This window comes from Uloborus diversus, chromosome 9 (genome assembly GCF_026930045.1).
Source record: "Uloborus diversus isolate 005 chromosome 9, Udiv.v.3.1, whole genome shotgun sequence".
Lineage (NCBI taxonomy): Eukaryota > Metazoa > Arthropoda > Arachnida > Araneae > Uloboridae > Uloborus > Uloborus diversus.
In genome coordinates this window covers 24,948,419-24,967,723 of record NC_072739.1, presented here as the reverse complement: position 1 = coordinate 24,967,723, position 19,305 = coordinate 24,948,419, and the positions used below count along the sequence as shown (strand labels likewise).

At 34.5% G+C, this 19,305-nt stretch overlaps 1 protein-coding gene across 1 annotated transcript in view; it reads right to left on the bottom strand.

The window, feature by feature from the left end:
- LOC129229385 (ruvB-like 2) overlaps positions 1 to 19,305 on the bottom strand; it is a 75,160-nt gene that overhangs the window by 22,827 nt on the left and 33,028 nt on the right. Inside the window, exons 5-7 of the mRNA XM_054863681.1 lie at positions 3,834 to 3,900; positions 2,629 to 2,735; positions 189 to 406 (exon numbers count right to left, since the gene is read on the bottom strand). Coding sequence (XP_054719656.1) covers positions 189 to 406; positions 2,629 to 2,735; positions 3,834 to 3,900 — 392 coding nt within the window. The remainder of the gene's footprint in view (positions 1 to 188; positions 407 to 2,628; positions 2,736 to 3,833; positions 3,901 to 19,305) is intronic.

Below are 19,305 nucleotides of genomic sequence, written 5' to 3'. Positions count from 1 at the left end.
GCACATCAAAACAGTCAAATGAAAGCAATAAGCAATTGTGATTGCTCAAAAAAAAAAAGTTGGAATTTTAATGTAATAAATACATTGAAATCCCTGAAGAACAACAAGATTTTTTGTGCTGGACTATTTTATACAGAAAAGTAATTTATTATAATTGAAATACAGCATTAAAAATGTACATGACATACCTGAAAACAAAGCTAAAAACCCTTGAGTCCGGCTGTTCATAACATCAATTTCATGTAGAGTCACCGTATGTGTAACTTCTTTTCTTTTCTGAAGTTCTCCTTCAGGACATTGCACAAATTTAGTTTGAGGACCAGTTGCATCATAGTCCCGGGCTCTTGTAAATGATCGCCCAAGTTTAGTGATTTTTCCTGTAGCTTTATCAATACAAATTATGTCTCTAAATAAAAAATTTAAAAAAAAACATTATATGAAAGAAAAATCCCCAAGAATTGTTTAACAAGATAAAACTCACAATGCAGTATATGAACAGATGAAGATGACATGAATACTTCATTTAATTTAATGAAAAAAAAAATCTGAATCCAAAAAACTTTTATCTTACAAAATGACACTGTAGTCAATAGGTCTGACAAACAAAAACAGACCAAGGCTGATTGTTTAGGTGTGATGATCAGGGTTGGCCGGATTGGACCCAACTGGGTTATTTTGAAAAAACCCATTTTAAAAAACCCATTATTTAGCCCACTTTTGGGTTTTTTTTAAATTTTCTGAGAAGTTTCTTAAAAAATTAATTTAAATATTTTCACAATTTTAACTTCTTTTTTATTTGTTCTTCACCACAGACAATGGACATAAAAAATAAATTTTGAACTTTAATAGTATTTCTTAACTTTTAACGACATTTAAAAAATACTTCAAAGATTTTAAATAAATATATTTAACTGTTTTCTTTGACTGGTCAATAAATAACTCGAATTATCTTGACTAAGTCCTGCCATGTCTGATTTTCTCAATATTTGTAGATTGTACAGAGGAAACTACTCTAGCTAAAAGGCTTTCATGTGAATTATTTTCTGCGAACCAACACGTCACAAATCTCGAATAAACAAGGTGTATTTTTTCGAAATTAACAGGTGTTACAAATGGTCGGACAGAAAACAGAATAGGATGTACAGTATTTTCATTATCTTATGAAACAGTTTAATATTTTTTACTCTGTACACAGAAATAGAAAAACAGGCAACATAAAATTCAAAGAAATGTCTTGATTAAGCTGGAATTTAGTAAAAAAGGATTGAAACTACTTGAGGTTTTACAGTAGTTTTGTGTAACAAAATGAAAAACAATAAAGTAAAATTTAAAAAAAAAGTAGTAATTAAAAACGAACAATAGATTTTATCACTCGCGAAGTAACTTTTCGCCTTAACTGTTGGTAATCATGGAAACAAAAAGTCCACCATTCTTGGGTTTCGTCGTCTTTTATACTTTTCTTCAGAAAACGCTGAATTTTCTAGCTTTTTTTTACCCCAAGACAATTTTTGTGCTTTGTTCATATTCTAACGCTACAATATGCAACAGGTACCCACATTTTCCCTAAAAAAAGACAAAAAAAACCACATTTCTTTTAAAAAACCCAGCTTTATTTGGTTTTTTTTTGGGTTTTATTTAAAAAACCCAAAAAATCCTGGGTCCATGGGCTTTTTAAAAAAAACCCAGGTTTTTGCCAACCCTGGTGATGATGATATTCCTGCCAAAAATTTTCAAGTTGGCTTCTTAAAAACAGTTTGAGCGGAAAAATTTCACCTGCTAAAGATTTTAAAAAGATTTCTCAAAACCTGGATTTAAAAAAAAAAAAATTTCTTGCGTCATTTTTTCCCCCTTTTTTTAACTTGGAGTTCCTGTTTGTAAAGTGTGATATTCTTGGAAAAGTACCTGCTTCACAAAAAAAAAAAAAAAAAAAAAACATGCCAAGCATAGAATAAGTTATTACTACAGTATTTTCTGAAAGATAAGCCCCGGCTTACAGGTTTTAAAAAACTAAATTTCGATGATTGCTACTAAGATGACGAAAACTATTATGAACATTTAGTTTGATTAGTTTTGAAAATTATTGAAGTGGAAGGACAAGAAAGTACCTTTCTATTTCTTTGAGCAAGCACTAATGTTCTTAATTAATAAACTACATTATTTGACCAAAAAAATGTGTAAGTTACTTACACATTGATGTACATAAATGTGTGCGCCAATTTTTTGCTACAGCAAACGTAACGTATTGTTCAATGTCATGTACCTGAAGAAATCACTCTTTTTCCTTCTGATTTTGCCCAGTGCTGCATGTTACAAAAATAGATTTCCTCCCTTCTAATAAGCGCTCTTTAATCTGATGCAGGGATCATGAAAATACCCAGCCATGCCAAAATTGTAAAAAAAATTTGCGTACTTTAAGTCTGCAGTATTGAGTGCTAAGTTATAGGTTTTGCCTTAAAACATTCCTTTAATAGAAGCATAATTAAACCTGTTTGTAAAAATTTGAAGAAAATCTGCTATAGTTGGGGCAAACCTAACATGGCACCTGCATGATGCTGGTATTAGGATCTGTGTTGTCTTCACATTGCTGCCAAGTTTACCTCAATTATAGATATTTTTTTATTTTCTTACCCAGCTTGAACTTTCTCCTTCGTCAAGCTTTCAATCATTTTCTGTCCCAAGTCATATGTTGTTTCCATATCTGTACTTTTTAAAGTTAGTTTACCAACTTTAGAGCCCTATAATAAGGATAAGAAACTAAGTTGAAAAACAATACTTTTAAATGGATACAAAAGATAATCAAAATTTCAAATGAATAGGAATGATTTTGTATGGAGAAAAATGATTTTTAACCATTGCAAATAAGTTTTCTAAAAGAAACATTAGCATTTTTGGTCATAGAAAGCAGAACATTTATACATAATTCCAGTGGCCTTAAGTCCGGCAATATTCTTTGGTCCATGACCTTGACTTTTGGAGAAATTTTCACTCTACCTATGACCTCTCTAGTGACCTAACACTCTCACTTATGATTTGCAGTTTGTTAACAGTGTAATGGTGATTTGAGGTTTAGCATATTTTCTTAAGCAAGTTTAAAGTCACCAAACAGATCATATTTCTTCCTTTCCAGCATATATTTAGAAATGCAAGCCTTTATAATTAACAATTAAATGTTGCTCATGAATAAAACTTTTCATACAAAAATAGGTTTGTGATAGTTATTGTCACATTTGACTAGAAGGTTTTCGGTAGTTATATGGTACTATGGCTTAAACTGTAAAAAACTCAAATATTAAAACCTGCAAGCTCAGCAGCAGTCTACCCAGGCCCGACGAGAGGCCATGTCAGCCTAGTCGGAAACTAGGGGCTCGGGCCTTGGGGGGAGGGGGGAGAAAGAAGGGAAAAGCATAAGGGAAAATGCATAGATTAAGTCTGAATAAGGGAAAATGCATAGATTAAGTAAAATTTACTCTTTTTTTATTTACTGTTGTGGCACTTAAAATAAAGTTAACTGATTTTTAGAAAACAGTTTTGTTTTTTTCTGTTCTTCCCTTTTCTTTCTTATTTTTTTTCTTCCTTGAGGGGGGGGGGGCACATAACAGTTTAACAGTTTATACCCTCATAACCTTTGTATAGTTTGATTTTGGTCGATAAACCATTTCCAGATCTCCAATTGTTCGAGGAAAACCTTAATTTTTGAGTTTTGTGTGATATATATACACTGCATACAAAATTATACTACACTGACAATAATGTTGAAAAGAAATAACTTATAATAGATTATGAGTATCACTATATACTAATAAAATGACAAAAGAGAATAATTCACTACTTACTGTTCCAGAAACTGGTCGATCAATCTGTATTTCTACTACCTCTCCTTCAATGATTTCTGTTTCTTCCCTATAGAAAATAAATTAAGACCAATATAATAACGAATAAATACCTTTGTGCTGAAAATTAAAATAATCAGTTAACCAACGTTTTGAAGCACAAAAATTGCAAATTACTGCAGACAGGTGTTTCGGGTTACAAGGAACACCTTTTTCAATGCAAAGTGTAAGCTTCTGGATGAAAAGTCGCCCGAGAAAAGATGCACACTTCTTTGCATTGAAAAAGGTGTTCCTTGTAACACCGAAACAAGTGTCTGCATTAATTTAAAATTTTTGTGCTTCAAAACGTTGGTTAATTAATTATTTTAATAACAATATATTTCAGGAAAATTTTTTAAAAAGATATCAGTACTAACTAGGCTATTATATTGGATATTGACTTTCATATTCATGTGCTCTGATCACATATACATGTGCCCTTTAAAAATCACAGGAAAACATCATAAAAAAATATAAACATCATAAATATAAAATATAATTGTGGAGGACTTATTATTTTTGCATATTCAGTTGAATTTGCATGTAATTTTACTTTATACTGAACAGTTTAGCCACCGAGTGAGTGGCAACAGCTAAAACATTTATTTATAAAGTGAGTCGCTTATTTGCTAGATTCTGTCTCCCACTTGCATGCCTACTGGTGGCAGGATGTACGACGTCTATATTTTTAAATTGTAAATAAAAGAATTTTATTTAATATGCAAGTATTTTTCATATGTTCTCATGTTCACGGCCAATTGGACCTCGCGACAGTGGTGACCTATTATAGGACTGAATGCGGACAACCAACGTGAGTGATTTTACATTTTGTTTGTCTTGGTTACTAGTAGTAAAATGACTGAATCCAAAGTAGAGACTAGCATTGATAGGATTGGTATGAAAATGCCTATTTTTTCGCCTTTGAATGTGAAACTGTATTTTGCTCAATTAGAAGCAAATTTTTCGATAGCAAGCATAACGACTGAGCAAACGAAATATAGTTATTTAATTGCTTCCATTGATTCTGAATATTTAACTTATGTTTCGGAAATAGTTTATTCACCGCCAGCGGAAAATCCGTATACTAAGTTAAAAGAAAAATTAATTGAACAGTTTGAGCATTCTGAAAATAAGAAAATTAAAACCTTGTTACAAGACTTAACTCTAGGGGATAAAAAACCTTCACAGCTATTGCATGATATACGGGAATTAAGTAACCATAAACTAGATGATAGTTTTTTGAAAAATTTACGGTTAAGTCACCTTCCTTCAAATATGCAGTCTATTCTCGCAATTAGTGCTGAAAGTTTATCGCAGTTAGCTCTTATGGCTGATAAAATTTCTGAGGTAGTGACTCTTCCGTCAGTATCCGTAGTGAATTCTCCCTCCTCTCAAGCTGAAAATTCTAGAATTTCTCTTTTGGAAAGCCTAATTGAGGGTTTAACTGAGCAGGTTCAGAAATTATCTGTTCGCAGATCCCGGAGCAAAATTGGGAGGTTTTCTAAATTGCAGTCAAGAAGTAAAAGTTTTAATTATAACTCAGGTAGTTCTGAAAATTGTTGCTGGTACCATAGGACTTTTTTGGAGAATGCAACAAAGTGTAGACCCCCATGTAGTTATAACCAGAAAAAAATAAGTAAAGATGTCAGTTGATGCGGCGTCAACCGTACAGAAATATTTAAATCGCCGACTTTTCATTAATGACGTAAATACAGGTTCAAGTTTTCTAATCGATACGGGTAGTGATGTCAGCTGCATGCCTAGATTTCATTTTAAAAATCATAAAGTAAGCAATCTTGTTTTTTCCGCTGTGAATAATTCAAATATTAAGACTTACAGCACAAAATTGCTAGCGGTAGATTTTGGGTTACGAAGGGAATTCACATGGCATTTTATAGTTGTAGATGTCAGTAAACCAATAATTGGTGCTGATTTTTTGGAAAACTATGGCCTAATTGCTGACATTAAACGAAAATCTCTTATTGACCCACTTACCTCGCTAACCTCAAATGGTCGTACTTTAAAATCTTCGATACCGGCAATAAAAACTATTTCTCTGGCAGTTCTAAATTTCATAAATTGTTGCACAAATTTAAAATTATTACTCAGCCCGCTGCAGGGTTGCCAAGTGAAATAAAGCACAATACATTGCATTCCAAGAAAATGACACCACAAACGAAGAAAAGTGCGGTTCTAGTCATTTTAAAACAAACTTTCCCAATAAGAAAAATATGCATATTTGAACACAGATAATGAAAAGAAATTCTTTTCATGACTTGAGCCGCACTTTCCTTCGTTTGTGATGTCATTTTCTCGGAATTTTCGAAAACAACAGGTATGCTTAAATTGTCCTTTCTGACCCAGAAAGGTTATTTTGTCCGTTTGAGTGCGTCATGAAAAGTGCTTAGTATTTTTTTAAAAATTCTGTTATTTCTGATCAACTTTTAACTTTCAACTAGGCATTTTTAATCTACCGTGAAATACTTTTAACACGAAAACGCTTCACATGAAAAATCGGTTAATACGAAATGATATCGCGGTCCGGACAGAGTACATAGCAATTTAATACATTTCTTTTCTTTTAACATGAAACAAAATTCGCTTAACACAAAATTTTTTTTACATTTTCGATCTTCAGTGGCCAGTTTGCTACAAGTCACTGAAGAGTTTTTCATGGAACAGTTTCGTGGAATTTCCGGGAACCAGTTCCCCCCAAAGCAGAATACTGCTAAATTTGCGACGTACGTCGCAGAACAGAAAGCCAGGCTGCAGAACAATTCTGTTCAAAAAGTGAGAACCAAAAAAAAAAAAAAAAAGGTTGCCGTTTTTATTTTTAGGTGAACCGACCGATCGAAGCTACGCCGAATCGCTTCGATGTCTGGGAGCCTTAGACAACGCTTTTAGGCGCCGGGAGTGCGGTATGTCGATCGCACCTGCGTAAGTGCCTCGCATAAGAGATTGTGTTCACCTCGGATAGAAGAGACAAAATGAAGATCGCGGATGCACGAGCTTCACTAGAAGTTCTGAGGGGCCCCAGAACTTCAGGGAAGAAACTTGCAGTGTACTGCAAGTACAAATTACAGTAATTAAAATCATGATGAAAACAATTAACATTTCTGCGGGAGAGGATCGCGGAAGAGCGGGCGTCACTAGAAGTTCTGCGCCCCCCCCCCCCCTTTCGGCCGCAGAACTTCAGGGAAGAAACTTGCAGTACAAATTACAGTAATTAAAATCATGATGAAAACAATTTTCGTTTTTGCAGGAGAGAATCACGGAAGAGCGGGCGTTACTAGAAGTTCTGTCCCCCCCCCTCCCCCACATTTCGGCCGCAGAACTTCAGGGAAGAAACTTGCAGTACAAATTACAGTAATTAAAATCATGTTGAAAACAATCAACGTTTCTGCGCAAGAGAATCGCGGAAGTGTAGAGATCATTTAGTGGGACTTGCTGTAGACGGGCAATATATTCAATTAGGTGTGATAGATCATCTTAAAGAAGTCCTAGTTCGTCAAGATATTTCAGTATCTTGGGATCCCATGCACAGACTCGAATTAGTGCAGGTACATTCTAGTAATAGGTTAATGCATGATTGTTTGTCATTTATAAATTCATGCATGAAGGAATTCATGTGGGGCACATCCTATGAATGCCTGAACAAGTAAGTGTGCTCAAGAACTGGATATGTTTTTTATAAACCAAAGATCTTTAAAACAATGAAATTTGTTTCTCATTCTTCAAATGTTATTAAAACTTTTGTGAAAGACTATAAGGCACTAGTTTCAGCCAGTGAAGGGATTGAAGATGAAAGTTTAAGGGATAAACTCATCTCAAAAAAAAATATTTTTAGCATATTGATTATTGCTGACATTATTTGCACATTAGCAGATACTTCCAAATGCATCCAACAGAGTGACCATCTTCCTTGGGATTACATAAATTTCATAAATAATTTAAAAGAATATTTACTCATAATTAAGTATCATTTATCAAACCTTTGTGATTGCTTAGATCCTGAAAGTTAAGAAATATATAGAATCCTTACCTAATGCATTTTTTAAATATACAAGGCTTTCCTCATCAATGTTTTCAGAAGAGAGCACATTTCAGGGTTTTCCAATGCCAGACCTCCCAATAAGCTCAAAAAAGTTGCGATCAACTCATGATTGTTCTTTTATTTTTAAATTTTGCCATGATCTCAAAGAAATAATAAAATACATTGATTCACTACTACACCAATGCTGTTTGTACTTTGAAAAGAAAGAACAAATAGACATAATAACTTCTGCAGCTAAATCCCTTTTTCATTTTTCCCATTTGATCTTCCCTAGTTCAAACACTGAAAATAAAGTTATGGATCTTTTCAATTTTGTCGAAACAATAAAATCTTTTCCATGTGTTCCTCCTCCTGATGAAGAAAAAAATCAACTTTTTTTTTGAATACAAAATCTTTTTTGACTGGATGCTAGACAACATTAATCAATGCAAAGAAAATGGAGATATTTTTCAAGAAAAGATGATTTTAAAAAGGTCAATATTGGAACTGAAATTACAGATCCCAAACTTTCTTAATTTTTTTATTCATACATTTTCTGTTCCTATTTCAGAAGCTATCTGTGAAACATGGGGGTCTAAAATCGACAATTTTTTTTAAACGACCCAATACAAATGATGGGAATGAAATTAATGTTGGTACAACAGACCAAAGGATGTTCATTTCATGTAATGGCCCTCCACTGGGCATAATTCTTTAAGAAAACTTTTAAAAGCTGGACTAATATCTATGTATGGACCATTTTTCCATAAGCATTTTGTTCATAGAGGAAATATGTCTACATACTTAACATCAAAAGTAATTCACAAAACAATGAATTCCATGCCTTTGCCATGGTATTAAGTAAAATTAAGTTGACTGATGGAGTTTTCAGGATGCAAGAGCCTTAATAGGCTATGCTGCACCAAACGATTGTTTAAAAGTCAAAAATTGGAATTTAAGAAACATGCATCTGAAATTTTGAAAACTTTTGCCGAAATCAACACATGAACGAAGTTTCAAATTTTGAATAATAGACCAGAAAAATAAACAGAAAAACCACCTTTGAAAAAAAAAGGAAAACCATGAAGAACAAAACAAATAAGAGATGAAAACAAAAACAGAAGGTAAATACTAAGTTAAAAGCAGAAATCCAATCTCCTGACGGAAAGGAGAAATTTTCAATGGGATGTGCCCCCTAACAATTCCTTCAAAGAATGAAATTGATTAAAGAATTTGAAACAAATACGATTGAAATTTGGACAATCGGAGAGGACGCATGGATAGGGTATACAACACTGTCTGATTGATTTTACATATGTTGCTACGAGGAGCTGGTTCAGGGCCAAACCAATGTCTATGGGTAAATCTGGCATGACCTTTATACGATGAGGGGCTATTACAACTTGTTCTGTTCTGCTGATATTTAAGCCTTTTGTCAAAGGCTAGTAGGAGTGCAATATTTTACGTTTCTCCATTCCAATCCAGAAGAAATTAAGCTGATGTACTTAAGGAAGACAACATATAAGTACTCAAGTATACATTAAACTTTGTTTCTATGTTTTAAAATTTGGTTGTATTTTACTGAATTCTAAATTGCAATGGATTATGCGCAAAAATGAGAAAACGGTATTTGATAACATTCTGAAGGAAATACATAAAGTACGAATTTAACTTGCAGAACAATTTTGGGCAAATCACTTTGCGTTGCAGAACATCACAAAGTATTCTGCTTTGGGGCCGGTTCCTCTTCATTTACAGCCCCTTTTTTGACCATGCTTTTGTCCCCATTCAACAGGGATCTTTCACTCCCTCTCTAATGAATAGAATCCTTATCTTCTACAGAGAAAGAAATGTCAAGAGTTCGAGGATAAGAAATTCCCAAGCATTTTAACACGCATTTAGCACTGTTCTTTTTTTCGTTAGGTTGGTTGTTGAAACTTAAATTTCACATTAATTTTGGCAAAGATCTAAACTCTGTGGTTCTTGTCTGAACTCTGTTTTCGTGTTTTACGGGCACAATGGCTGAGAAACGGAAGCAAACGGCCATTTCTTTAAAAATGAAGATGGATTTAATTAATGCAGAGGATGAAAAACTTAGGAGTAATACAGAAATTTGCAAAGAGTTTGGCATAGCCAATTCTACTCTATCAACAATAATAAAGAACAGGGATCAAATTTCGGCAATGTTTGAGTGCAGTATGTTTGAGACGGCGAGAAAACGGATGAGGACTGCAAAACACGAAGATTTGGAAAAAGGTTTGCTGATTTGGTTCAAGCAAGCTAGGTCACAGAATGCTCCGATATCAGGTCCTTTGTTGTTGGAAAAGGCTGATGAAATGGCGAAAGGAATGCAAATCGAGTTCTCGGCAAATCCAGGCTGGTTGGAGCGCTTTAAGAAAAGGAAGAGCATTGTTCTGAAAAATGTTTGCGGGGAACCAATGTTTTACCCACTATGACCGACGAATGGTTGAAATCCACGTTTCCCTCCATAATTCAAGACTACGACCCGAAAGATATCTTCAACGCCGATGAAACTGGGTTATTTTATAGATGCTTACCCAACAAAACTTTAGCATTTAAAGGACAGTCATGTTCTGGAGGGAAAATTTCTAAAGACAGAATCACGGTATTGGTTTCCTGTAATTCAGATGGTTCTGGAAAATTACCGTTATTTGTAATAGGGAAGAGTTTAAAACCCTGGTGTTTTAAGAACGTAAGGACTTTGCCAGTTGAATACACGCCCAATAAAAAAGCGTGGATGGTGGCCACCTTATTCAATGACTGGATTATCAAGTTGGATAAACGATTTGTTAGACCACTAATTATTTTCACAGTTCCATCCTAATTTAATTTACATTTGTTATATAGCCAAAGAGTGGCAACACTATTTTACTCTTAATTTAAATTTTATGTAAATTACCTTTTTATATACAGTAATTTCCGGAAGAAACGCCGCGGCGCATACGTGTTTAAAAGTAAAATTTTATTCAGCTGCGGCGCTTGTAGCGATGCGGCCTTTACGAGCGAAAACAAATTTTTCGAGCCGCGAGTCCGAACAAGCAAGCACGGGAGGGAAAAAAAAAAAGATTTCCTCCGTGCGAAGGGAAAAGGTTTCCTCCACTCTCCACTTTTAATGTTCTCCTCCAACTCATTCCGTGAAATAGACCTGTCCACACCCCACCTGTTCAACGAAATGGATTCATCCACACCTGTTTCGGCGGTGGCGTGCTAGGAGAAAGCGCGCGACGTCATTTGCATTCGTTCTTTCTCGTTACTTGTTGCGCTAAATCTTCGATCTTTCTTTGCTCTCGTTCGTTCGATTTTTTTCTTAACGATGGCTCCTAAGCGAAATCGCAGCTACACTGCCGGCTTCAAATTGACAGTGATAAATAGAGCTGCAGAAATTGGTAATCGGGCGGCTGGAAGAGAATTCGAAGTCGACGAAAGATGTGTTCGTCGCTGGCGTTCCGAAAAGGACAATTTGGAAAACATGCGTAAGACGAAGCGTGCTAGACGAAGTGGCACGGTGAAATGGCCCCAGCTTGAGACCCAACTTGCGGCGTGGATAAAGGAACAGCGGGAAAAAGGCGTGCCAGTGTCCACCATTAAAATTCGGCTGCAAGCCAAGAAAATGGCTCAGTTGATGAGCTTTGACGACTTCAAAGGCGGGCCATGCTGGTGTTATCGCTTCATGGCCCGTCACAAAATCTCGGTTCGTTGCAAAACGACTATAAGCCAACAGTTGCCTAAGGACTGGGAAGAAAAAAAAACTGCCTTCCTGGACTTTGTTAAGGAAGCAATCGCGGCTGGGAAGTTCAACCATTCCCAAATCATCAACATGGATGAAACACCGCTCACCTTTGACTGCCCGGCAAACCGAACCGTGGACCAGACCGGCGTGAAAAGTGTATCCATCACCACGACCGGCCATGAGAAAACATCGTTCACCTGCGTGTTGGCTTGCGCCGCGGACGGAACGAAGCTAAATCCTCTGCTGATCTTCAAAAGAAAAACGCTTCCGAAAGGGAATTTCCCGAGTGACGTAATCATCTCCGCGAACGAGAAAGGATGGATGAACGAGGCGGTGATGATGGAGTGGCTAGAGACTGTTTGGCGGCGCCGGAAAGGAGCCTTTTTCCAGCCCAAAGGACTTCTTGTGATGGACAGTATGCGTTCCCACCTGCTAGATAGTGTGAAACTAAAGTGCAAAGCTCTATCGGCCACATTGGCCGTAATTCCTGGCGGCATGACAAAAGTTTTACAGCCGTTGGACTTATCCGTAAACAAGGCGTTCAAGGCGGAAATGCGACGACAGTGGGAGGAATGGATGACTGAGGGTCTGCATTCCTTCACCAAAGGAGGGAAAATGCGCCGAGCCACGTACGAAGAAGTCGCTAAATGGGTGTCAACTGCGTGGAACTGTGTAACAAAAAAAAACAATAGTGTCAGGATTCAAACAATCCGGCATTTGTTCCTATGAAAACGACGAGGTTGATGATCTTGATGAGCCAGAACCTCGCATCACTTGCGTTGATGAGGACATGTTAAAATTGTTTACTTCACACACTGAAGAATCTGATTTTGATGGATTTTAAGTTGGAATTTTTGCCGTAATATATTTTGTTCACGTATCAAAATTTGTTAAAATGTTATTTTCATCAAAATGTATATATTTGCTTGTATTGTGTTTTCTGTTTTTCTAAATATAATTTAATTCTTTCAATCCCTGCATTTTATTTACTTGATCATTTATGCTGTTTTTTTGCTTGTATAAAGGTAAGTCCATTGAAAATTCAATTTTTAGTATGCGGCGTTTACGATGATGCGGCGCTTCTGAGCATTTCTTTTTTTTTCGAAGCGATTTTTGCGGGGTGCGGCGCTTCCGGCGATGCGGCGTTTCTTCCGGAAATTACTGTATATGTTGAAATAAAATAGAGGTCGTCTCTTGACTCAAAAAATTGGTTCATGTCTATTACTTATTAGACGTAAGATCCACGGAAAAATACTGCGCATAGCTTTTAAAGCTAACAAAATGGCAGCAGAGCGTGGTTTAAACCTAAAATGTTTGAGTTTGGAAATAGCGCAGTGAGAAATAACTTCTATTCATTACTGGGTAACAATGGCGCACGCTGAGGAAAGTGGCGTATTTAAGTTTCAGAAGCTAAACAGAGACAACTATAAAAGTTTGAAGTTCAATGTTAAGATGTTATTAACGAACTATGATGTGTTTAGCGTAGTAGACGGTACGGAGACTCTGGCAAAAGGTGCTGACGAAAAAGAAACGAAATCTTGGAAAAGACGCGATTCTAAAGCAATGTCAACAATTTGCCTGCTTGTGGACGAGGAACTGAAAAATTTGGTCATAGACTCGACTAGTGCAAAAGAAGCATGGGACTCGTTATGCAAAGTGTTCGAACCTACAACTCGAGCTAGAATTGCCGCTTTGCGTTCGGAATTCACGAAACTAAATTTAAAAGAAGACGAAAATATTTCTGTTTTTATCGGCCGCATTTTTCGAGCTGCAAAAGACTTGGAATCTGCCGGAAGAAAAGTGGAAGATGACGAAATAGCGTATCAGATGCTGTGTAATTTATCTCCGAAGTATGACAATGTTGTAATTCAACTGTATCAACTGAGGGATGAAAGTTTTACCTCTGAAAATGTGCGAAAAGCCTTAATATCTGAATTTGATAGACTTCAGCATAGGGAGAATCCAAAAGAAACTTCAACATTCCCGCAAACTGCATTTGTTTTCGACAGACACAGAAAAAATGTGTGTTTCGCTTGCGGAGAAGAAGGGCACTACTCTAGGAACTGTCCGAAAAGGAAAAATAATTCTAACTACAACAACTGGAAGCGTGAACAACGTAAAGGTCAACAAGATATGGTTACGGAAAATCACGGAAAACTAAAGAAAGTCCAAAATTCCAATTTCCGAAAGAAGGACGGAGATGCAAGTTCTTTTCTCGCCGGAGCAATGACAGCAAATACAAAAACTGTTGAATTCGCGGTAGATTCTGCCGCAACAGAACATTTCTGTGCTGATTTAGAACTATTTCAAGACTTTAAAAGTTTTCCTAACTCAAAAGCTATAATTGCGGAAGGAACAACACATATTTGTGGTTCGGGTGACATTTCTTTGGAGATTATACAAAAGTCAGGTAATAAAACTCTTTTACTGAAAAATGTAATGTACACTCCAAATATGTCGCGAAACTTGATTTCTGGTAGATTAATTGACAAAGCTGGTTTTTCATTAAAAATTAAAAACAGTAAAGCTGTAATAAGAAAAGCGAACGGTCAATTTTTCGTAGAAGCACCTTTGGTAAACAATTTTTACATTTTAAAAGCAAATTCAAGTGTAAAAACTTCTGAAATTTGTATTACTGAGAAAAACTCAATTATGTTAATGCATAAGAAATATGGGCATCAAAATGCTCAAGCTTTAAAGAGCTTCAGTAAATCTGAAAATGTTTATGGTTTAGAAAACTTAAGTGGTAAGATTGAAATTTGTGACACTTGTCAAATTTCAAAGTCCACTAGAGCTAGTTTTAAAAGTATAAATAAAATTACTACTAATAGTGTTTTGGAACTACTTCATTTAGATTTATTTGGCCCAACTGCGGTAAAATCTTTAGCAGGTTCGCGTTATTTTTTAAGTATTGTAGATGATTATTCTCGATATGCCAATATTTATTTCCTTAAGCATAAAAATGAAGCGTTTAAATATTTTAAAATATTTCAAGCAGAAGCGGAAAGACAGTTTGACAAAAGGATTAAGCGCATTAGTACTGATAATGGGCTTGAGTTTTGTGCTAAATATTTTGAAGATCATTTAAAGTCGGAAGGTATTAAAATTGAACGTACTAATATTTATTCCGCAGAAATGAACGGGACAGCGGAACGTCTGAACAGGTCAATTATTGAAGGTGTTAGAGCAGTGTTAAGTGAAACTAATTTACCAAAATCATTGTGGGCTGAATTAGCTCATACGCAAAACTATTTGAAAAATAGGTTTCCGCATAAAAGTTTAGGAAATGTAGCACCACTAAACATTTGGGGCAATAAAAAGTTCTCGGTAAGACACTTGAAAACTATAGGAAGTACCGCGTATTACCATATTCCAAAAGAACAACGAAGTAAATTCGAACCAAATGCTGGAATCGGTGTATTGGTAGGTTATGCAGTAAAAACATATGGATATAGGATATGGGAACCAGGTACGCGAAATGTATTTGAAACTAAGCATGTAAAATTTGACGAAAGTAAACATAGATATGAAACTGAATCTAAGCGAAAAGAAACTGTTATTACAGCGTCAATTTTAAATTCAGAAAGTGATTTCTCGGATGAGGAAACTCAAATTTCCTTGGATATTCCAGATAAAGGTGAAACTAGTGGGATAAAAAGAATAAACTGGGAAAGGAAAGTAAAAACTAGAAATAGAGGTAAATCTGAAGGTCGAAAAGACATTTATTACTATCCTGAGCCTAAAATTAGACTTAGAAGTCTAAAAGCAGTCGAAAATTATTGCAAAAATAATGACATTCCCTTTAATTCCAAAGATTTTGATTTTTCAAAGAAAGATTTAAATGAAGAAATTCTTAGTAGTGATAATGCTGAACATTCGAGTGATAGCGAGGTTGAAATTCATTGTGCGGAAGTTAAACTTCCTTTAACATTTGAAGAATCTCAAAACTGTTCAGAAAGAAATGAATGGCTCAAAGCTATGATTGAAGAGATAAATATGTTAAAATCTCGCGGTGTTTACGAGTTGGTTCCGAGAAAGGAAGCCACAAAAGTTTTGGGTTGTAAATGGGTGTACAATTTAAAAACAGATACTAATAAATCAATTAGGATATATCGTTCAAGGTTGGTTGCACTCGGTTTTAGGCAAACAGAAGGAATAAATTTTTTTGATACTTTTTCACCAGTAATTAGCTTTACATTAGTTAGATTTTTCTTTACAATTCTGGTCGCCTTAAAAAGTTGGAGACATGCTCATCTGGACATTAAATGTGCGTATCTGTACGGAAATTTAACAGAAACCATATATTTGGAACAACCAAAAGGTTTTGTAACGAGGGGTAAAGAAAATCATGTTATGAAACTTAAAAAGGCATTGTATGGCCTACATCAATCAGGGCGCGAGTGGTTTCATGAATTAAATAGAGTATTTTCGGAATTACATTTCGAAAAGCTGTCGAGTTGTAATTGTGTTTTTCATTTAAATTGGAAAGTTATAATTTTGTTGTATGTCGATGATTTAGCGGTATTTGCTTTAAATGACGATTTATTGAATCGTGCAATTGATTTAATAAAATCAAAGTTTGATATAAAAAATTTAGGGGCAGTTTCAAAATTCTTAGGGGTTGAATTCGAATGTATGGATGATGGTCATTTACTGATTCATCAGAAATCTTACATTGAAAAGTTAGATTCTGTTTTCAATCAGTTTCGAAAGGAAAATGTAAAAGTTCCGTTAAACCCCGGTGTAATTGTACAAAAATGTGCAGAGGGGGAAGAAATTCAAAATGTGCCTTATAGATCTTTAGTTGGTAGTCTTTTGTTTTTAGCCACGAGAACTAGGCCTGATATTATGTTTCATGTATCTTTACTATCTAAGTATTGTAAATCTCCTTCCAAAATTCACTGGAAAATGTTGTGTCAAGTTTTAAATTAAGAGTATTGCTTGGACTTATCTAAAGCTAGTAATTCTAATGTTGAAGCATACGTAGATGCAAGTTGGTCTTCAGATCGAGATGATCGAAAATCAGTAAGTGGGTTTTTAGTTACGTTAGACGGAGTTCCAATATCTTGGTTATCGTCAAAACAAGCCACAGTTGCTCTTTCCAGCATGGAATCTGAATTTATTGCTATTTCAGATGTAGTAAAAGAAATAATCTGGCTTTCACGAATCTTAAAAGATTGTAGAAATTTAGGAGTTATTTTTCAAAAGCCGACAGTTTATTGCGATAGCAAAAGTGCTACTTATTTTTCTAAGAATTTTGTGGAAAATAAAAGAACTAAACATATAGACATTAAATATTTTTTCGTTAAAGAAAATTTAAAAGATGGGAAATTTGAGTTAATTCATGTTAATGGAAAGAACAATTTAGCCGATTGCTTGACAAAATGTTTAACTGTGCAACAGTTAATGGACTTCTGTAAAAGAGTGTTTTGTTTTGGTGTTTAAAAATTATCATTTTCTTGTATGGATCTGTGAAAATGAGGGGGATATGTTAGACCACTAACTATTTTCACAGCTCCATCCTAATTTAATTTACATTTGTTATATAGCCAAAGAGTGGCAACACTATTTTACTCTTAATTTAAATTTTATGTAAATTACCTTTTTATATATATGTTGAAATAAAATAGAGGTCGTCTCTTGACTCAAAAAATTGGTTCATGTCTATTACTTATTAGACGTAAGATCCACGGAAAAATACTGCGCATAGCTTTTAAAGCTAACACGATTTTTACAAGAAAAGCGAATAATCGCACTTATCATCGATAACTGTCCAGCACTCTGATAATACCGAATTTAAAGCTATGAAGCTTATATTTTTGCCACCTAACACCACAAGTGTTTTACAACCATGTAATCAAGGTATCATACAGAACCAGAAATTCAATTATCAAAAGCAACTGCTTCTAAAATATTTAGTCGCAATCGAAGCAAAGGAAGATTTTTCCATTAATGTATTGGATCTAATCTAGATTCCGACGACAAATCTGACAGAACCAACGATCCAGTTCCTGTTCCTTCTTCTTCAGAAAGCAAAAAATGATAAAAAGTGCACAGTTTTTTAGATGTGCACTCAAATGGAGAGATGGCTAAGGCAATGGATGATATCGAGCAGTTTGTGGAGAATATGGCGCTGAAAAAGACAATTCAAAAAAAGATAACCAACATGTTCCCCAAAACACAATAATTTTTTACTTGCATTTTGTTCCAATGCAGGTCACCTACTAGTTGTTTGAATGGAATTCCAAATAAAATTTAATGGCATTGAAACTATTTGTAAGTATTTTTTTTTTATAAGAAATCTTTTAACACGAAATTCTTTTAGCACGAAAAAATATTTTGGTCCCCTCAGTTTCGTGTTAAACGAAACTGAGGGGCTAACTACCACTGTATATTAAAATTTGCATTATTTATTATATTTATATTTTGATTAGTACTATTTTAGGCTTAGTTTAGCACATGTTATAAATATATTTTTTCTTTCGAATCCAATATATTAAAATATACATTACACCCACTGTATAATAAAACGTTACAAACAATTTTATGAATATGAAATAAAGAAGGAATATTATATTATTTACGTTACATTAATGATACATTAATATGCTATTTTAATGTAGCATATGGGTCTTCAAAATTTACTCGCAGATTTGCAGCCGGAAAGTGATGAAAAAGTAATTAGTGTTTGGACTTGGTGACTTTACTGAGCTTTAATATGACTTATTTGCTCATAAAGAAACTATATTTAACCTTAGTTTCAAAAAAACTAATGGTAGAAGAAATTATTATACAAGTTAAAACTGCATTTATTGGCTGTCCGGAATGAAGTTTCTTTAATAGTTGCTTTTCTTGTAGCTATCTAATAATTTTACTACCACATAAAATTGCTTTGGGATAGTAAATCAGTTTTTTGTACAATACAGCTTGAATTTATATTTTTAAAAAATGTTTTTAATTATTACAGGGTTCATACCCTATTCGGATTAAAAAATTCCATGACTTTTCCAAGACTTTTTCATGACTTCATAAAAAAATTTCATGACCTTGTTACATGATGAGAATAGTACCAGGGGTGATTGTGAGTTCATCAAAAAATACCTGAAAGTTTCAAAGCTAGAACAGGGGGGGGGGTGTAATCTTTGGCCCTTATTACTTAAGTGCACCTTTGCTATAGTATTAAATAGTTCTGAGTCAAAATATTGTGTGGACATTTAATTAAATTTTTAATGAGTTACAAAGTTACTTTTGAGTGGTGTTATACAAATTATCCTGACATTTGTCCATCTTAAGGCTCTTGCAGGTATATTTGATGAGTATTATATAGTTTAAAAAAAAAATGCGGAAGTAGGAAGATAAAAGCATAACAAAAAAAAACATAATTCCGGTATTTTCGGACATAAAAATACCGGAAATACGTCCGAAAATACCGGAAATTCGGTAAAATACCGGAACACAATCACCCCTGAATAGTACTCTTTAATTTCAAACTGGAAATTTTTTGGAAATGAGCATTAGCGAAACTTCTACATGAATGCTTCTACCTCATCAAAACTTACTTGAGATTGAAAAAATATCAGTGTACACCTAAAAACTAAACTCTATTCTTATTTGTCTTCATCATATAACTTTTAGTAAAGTAAGTAAAACTA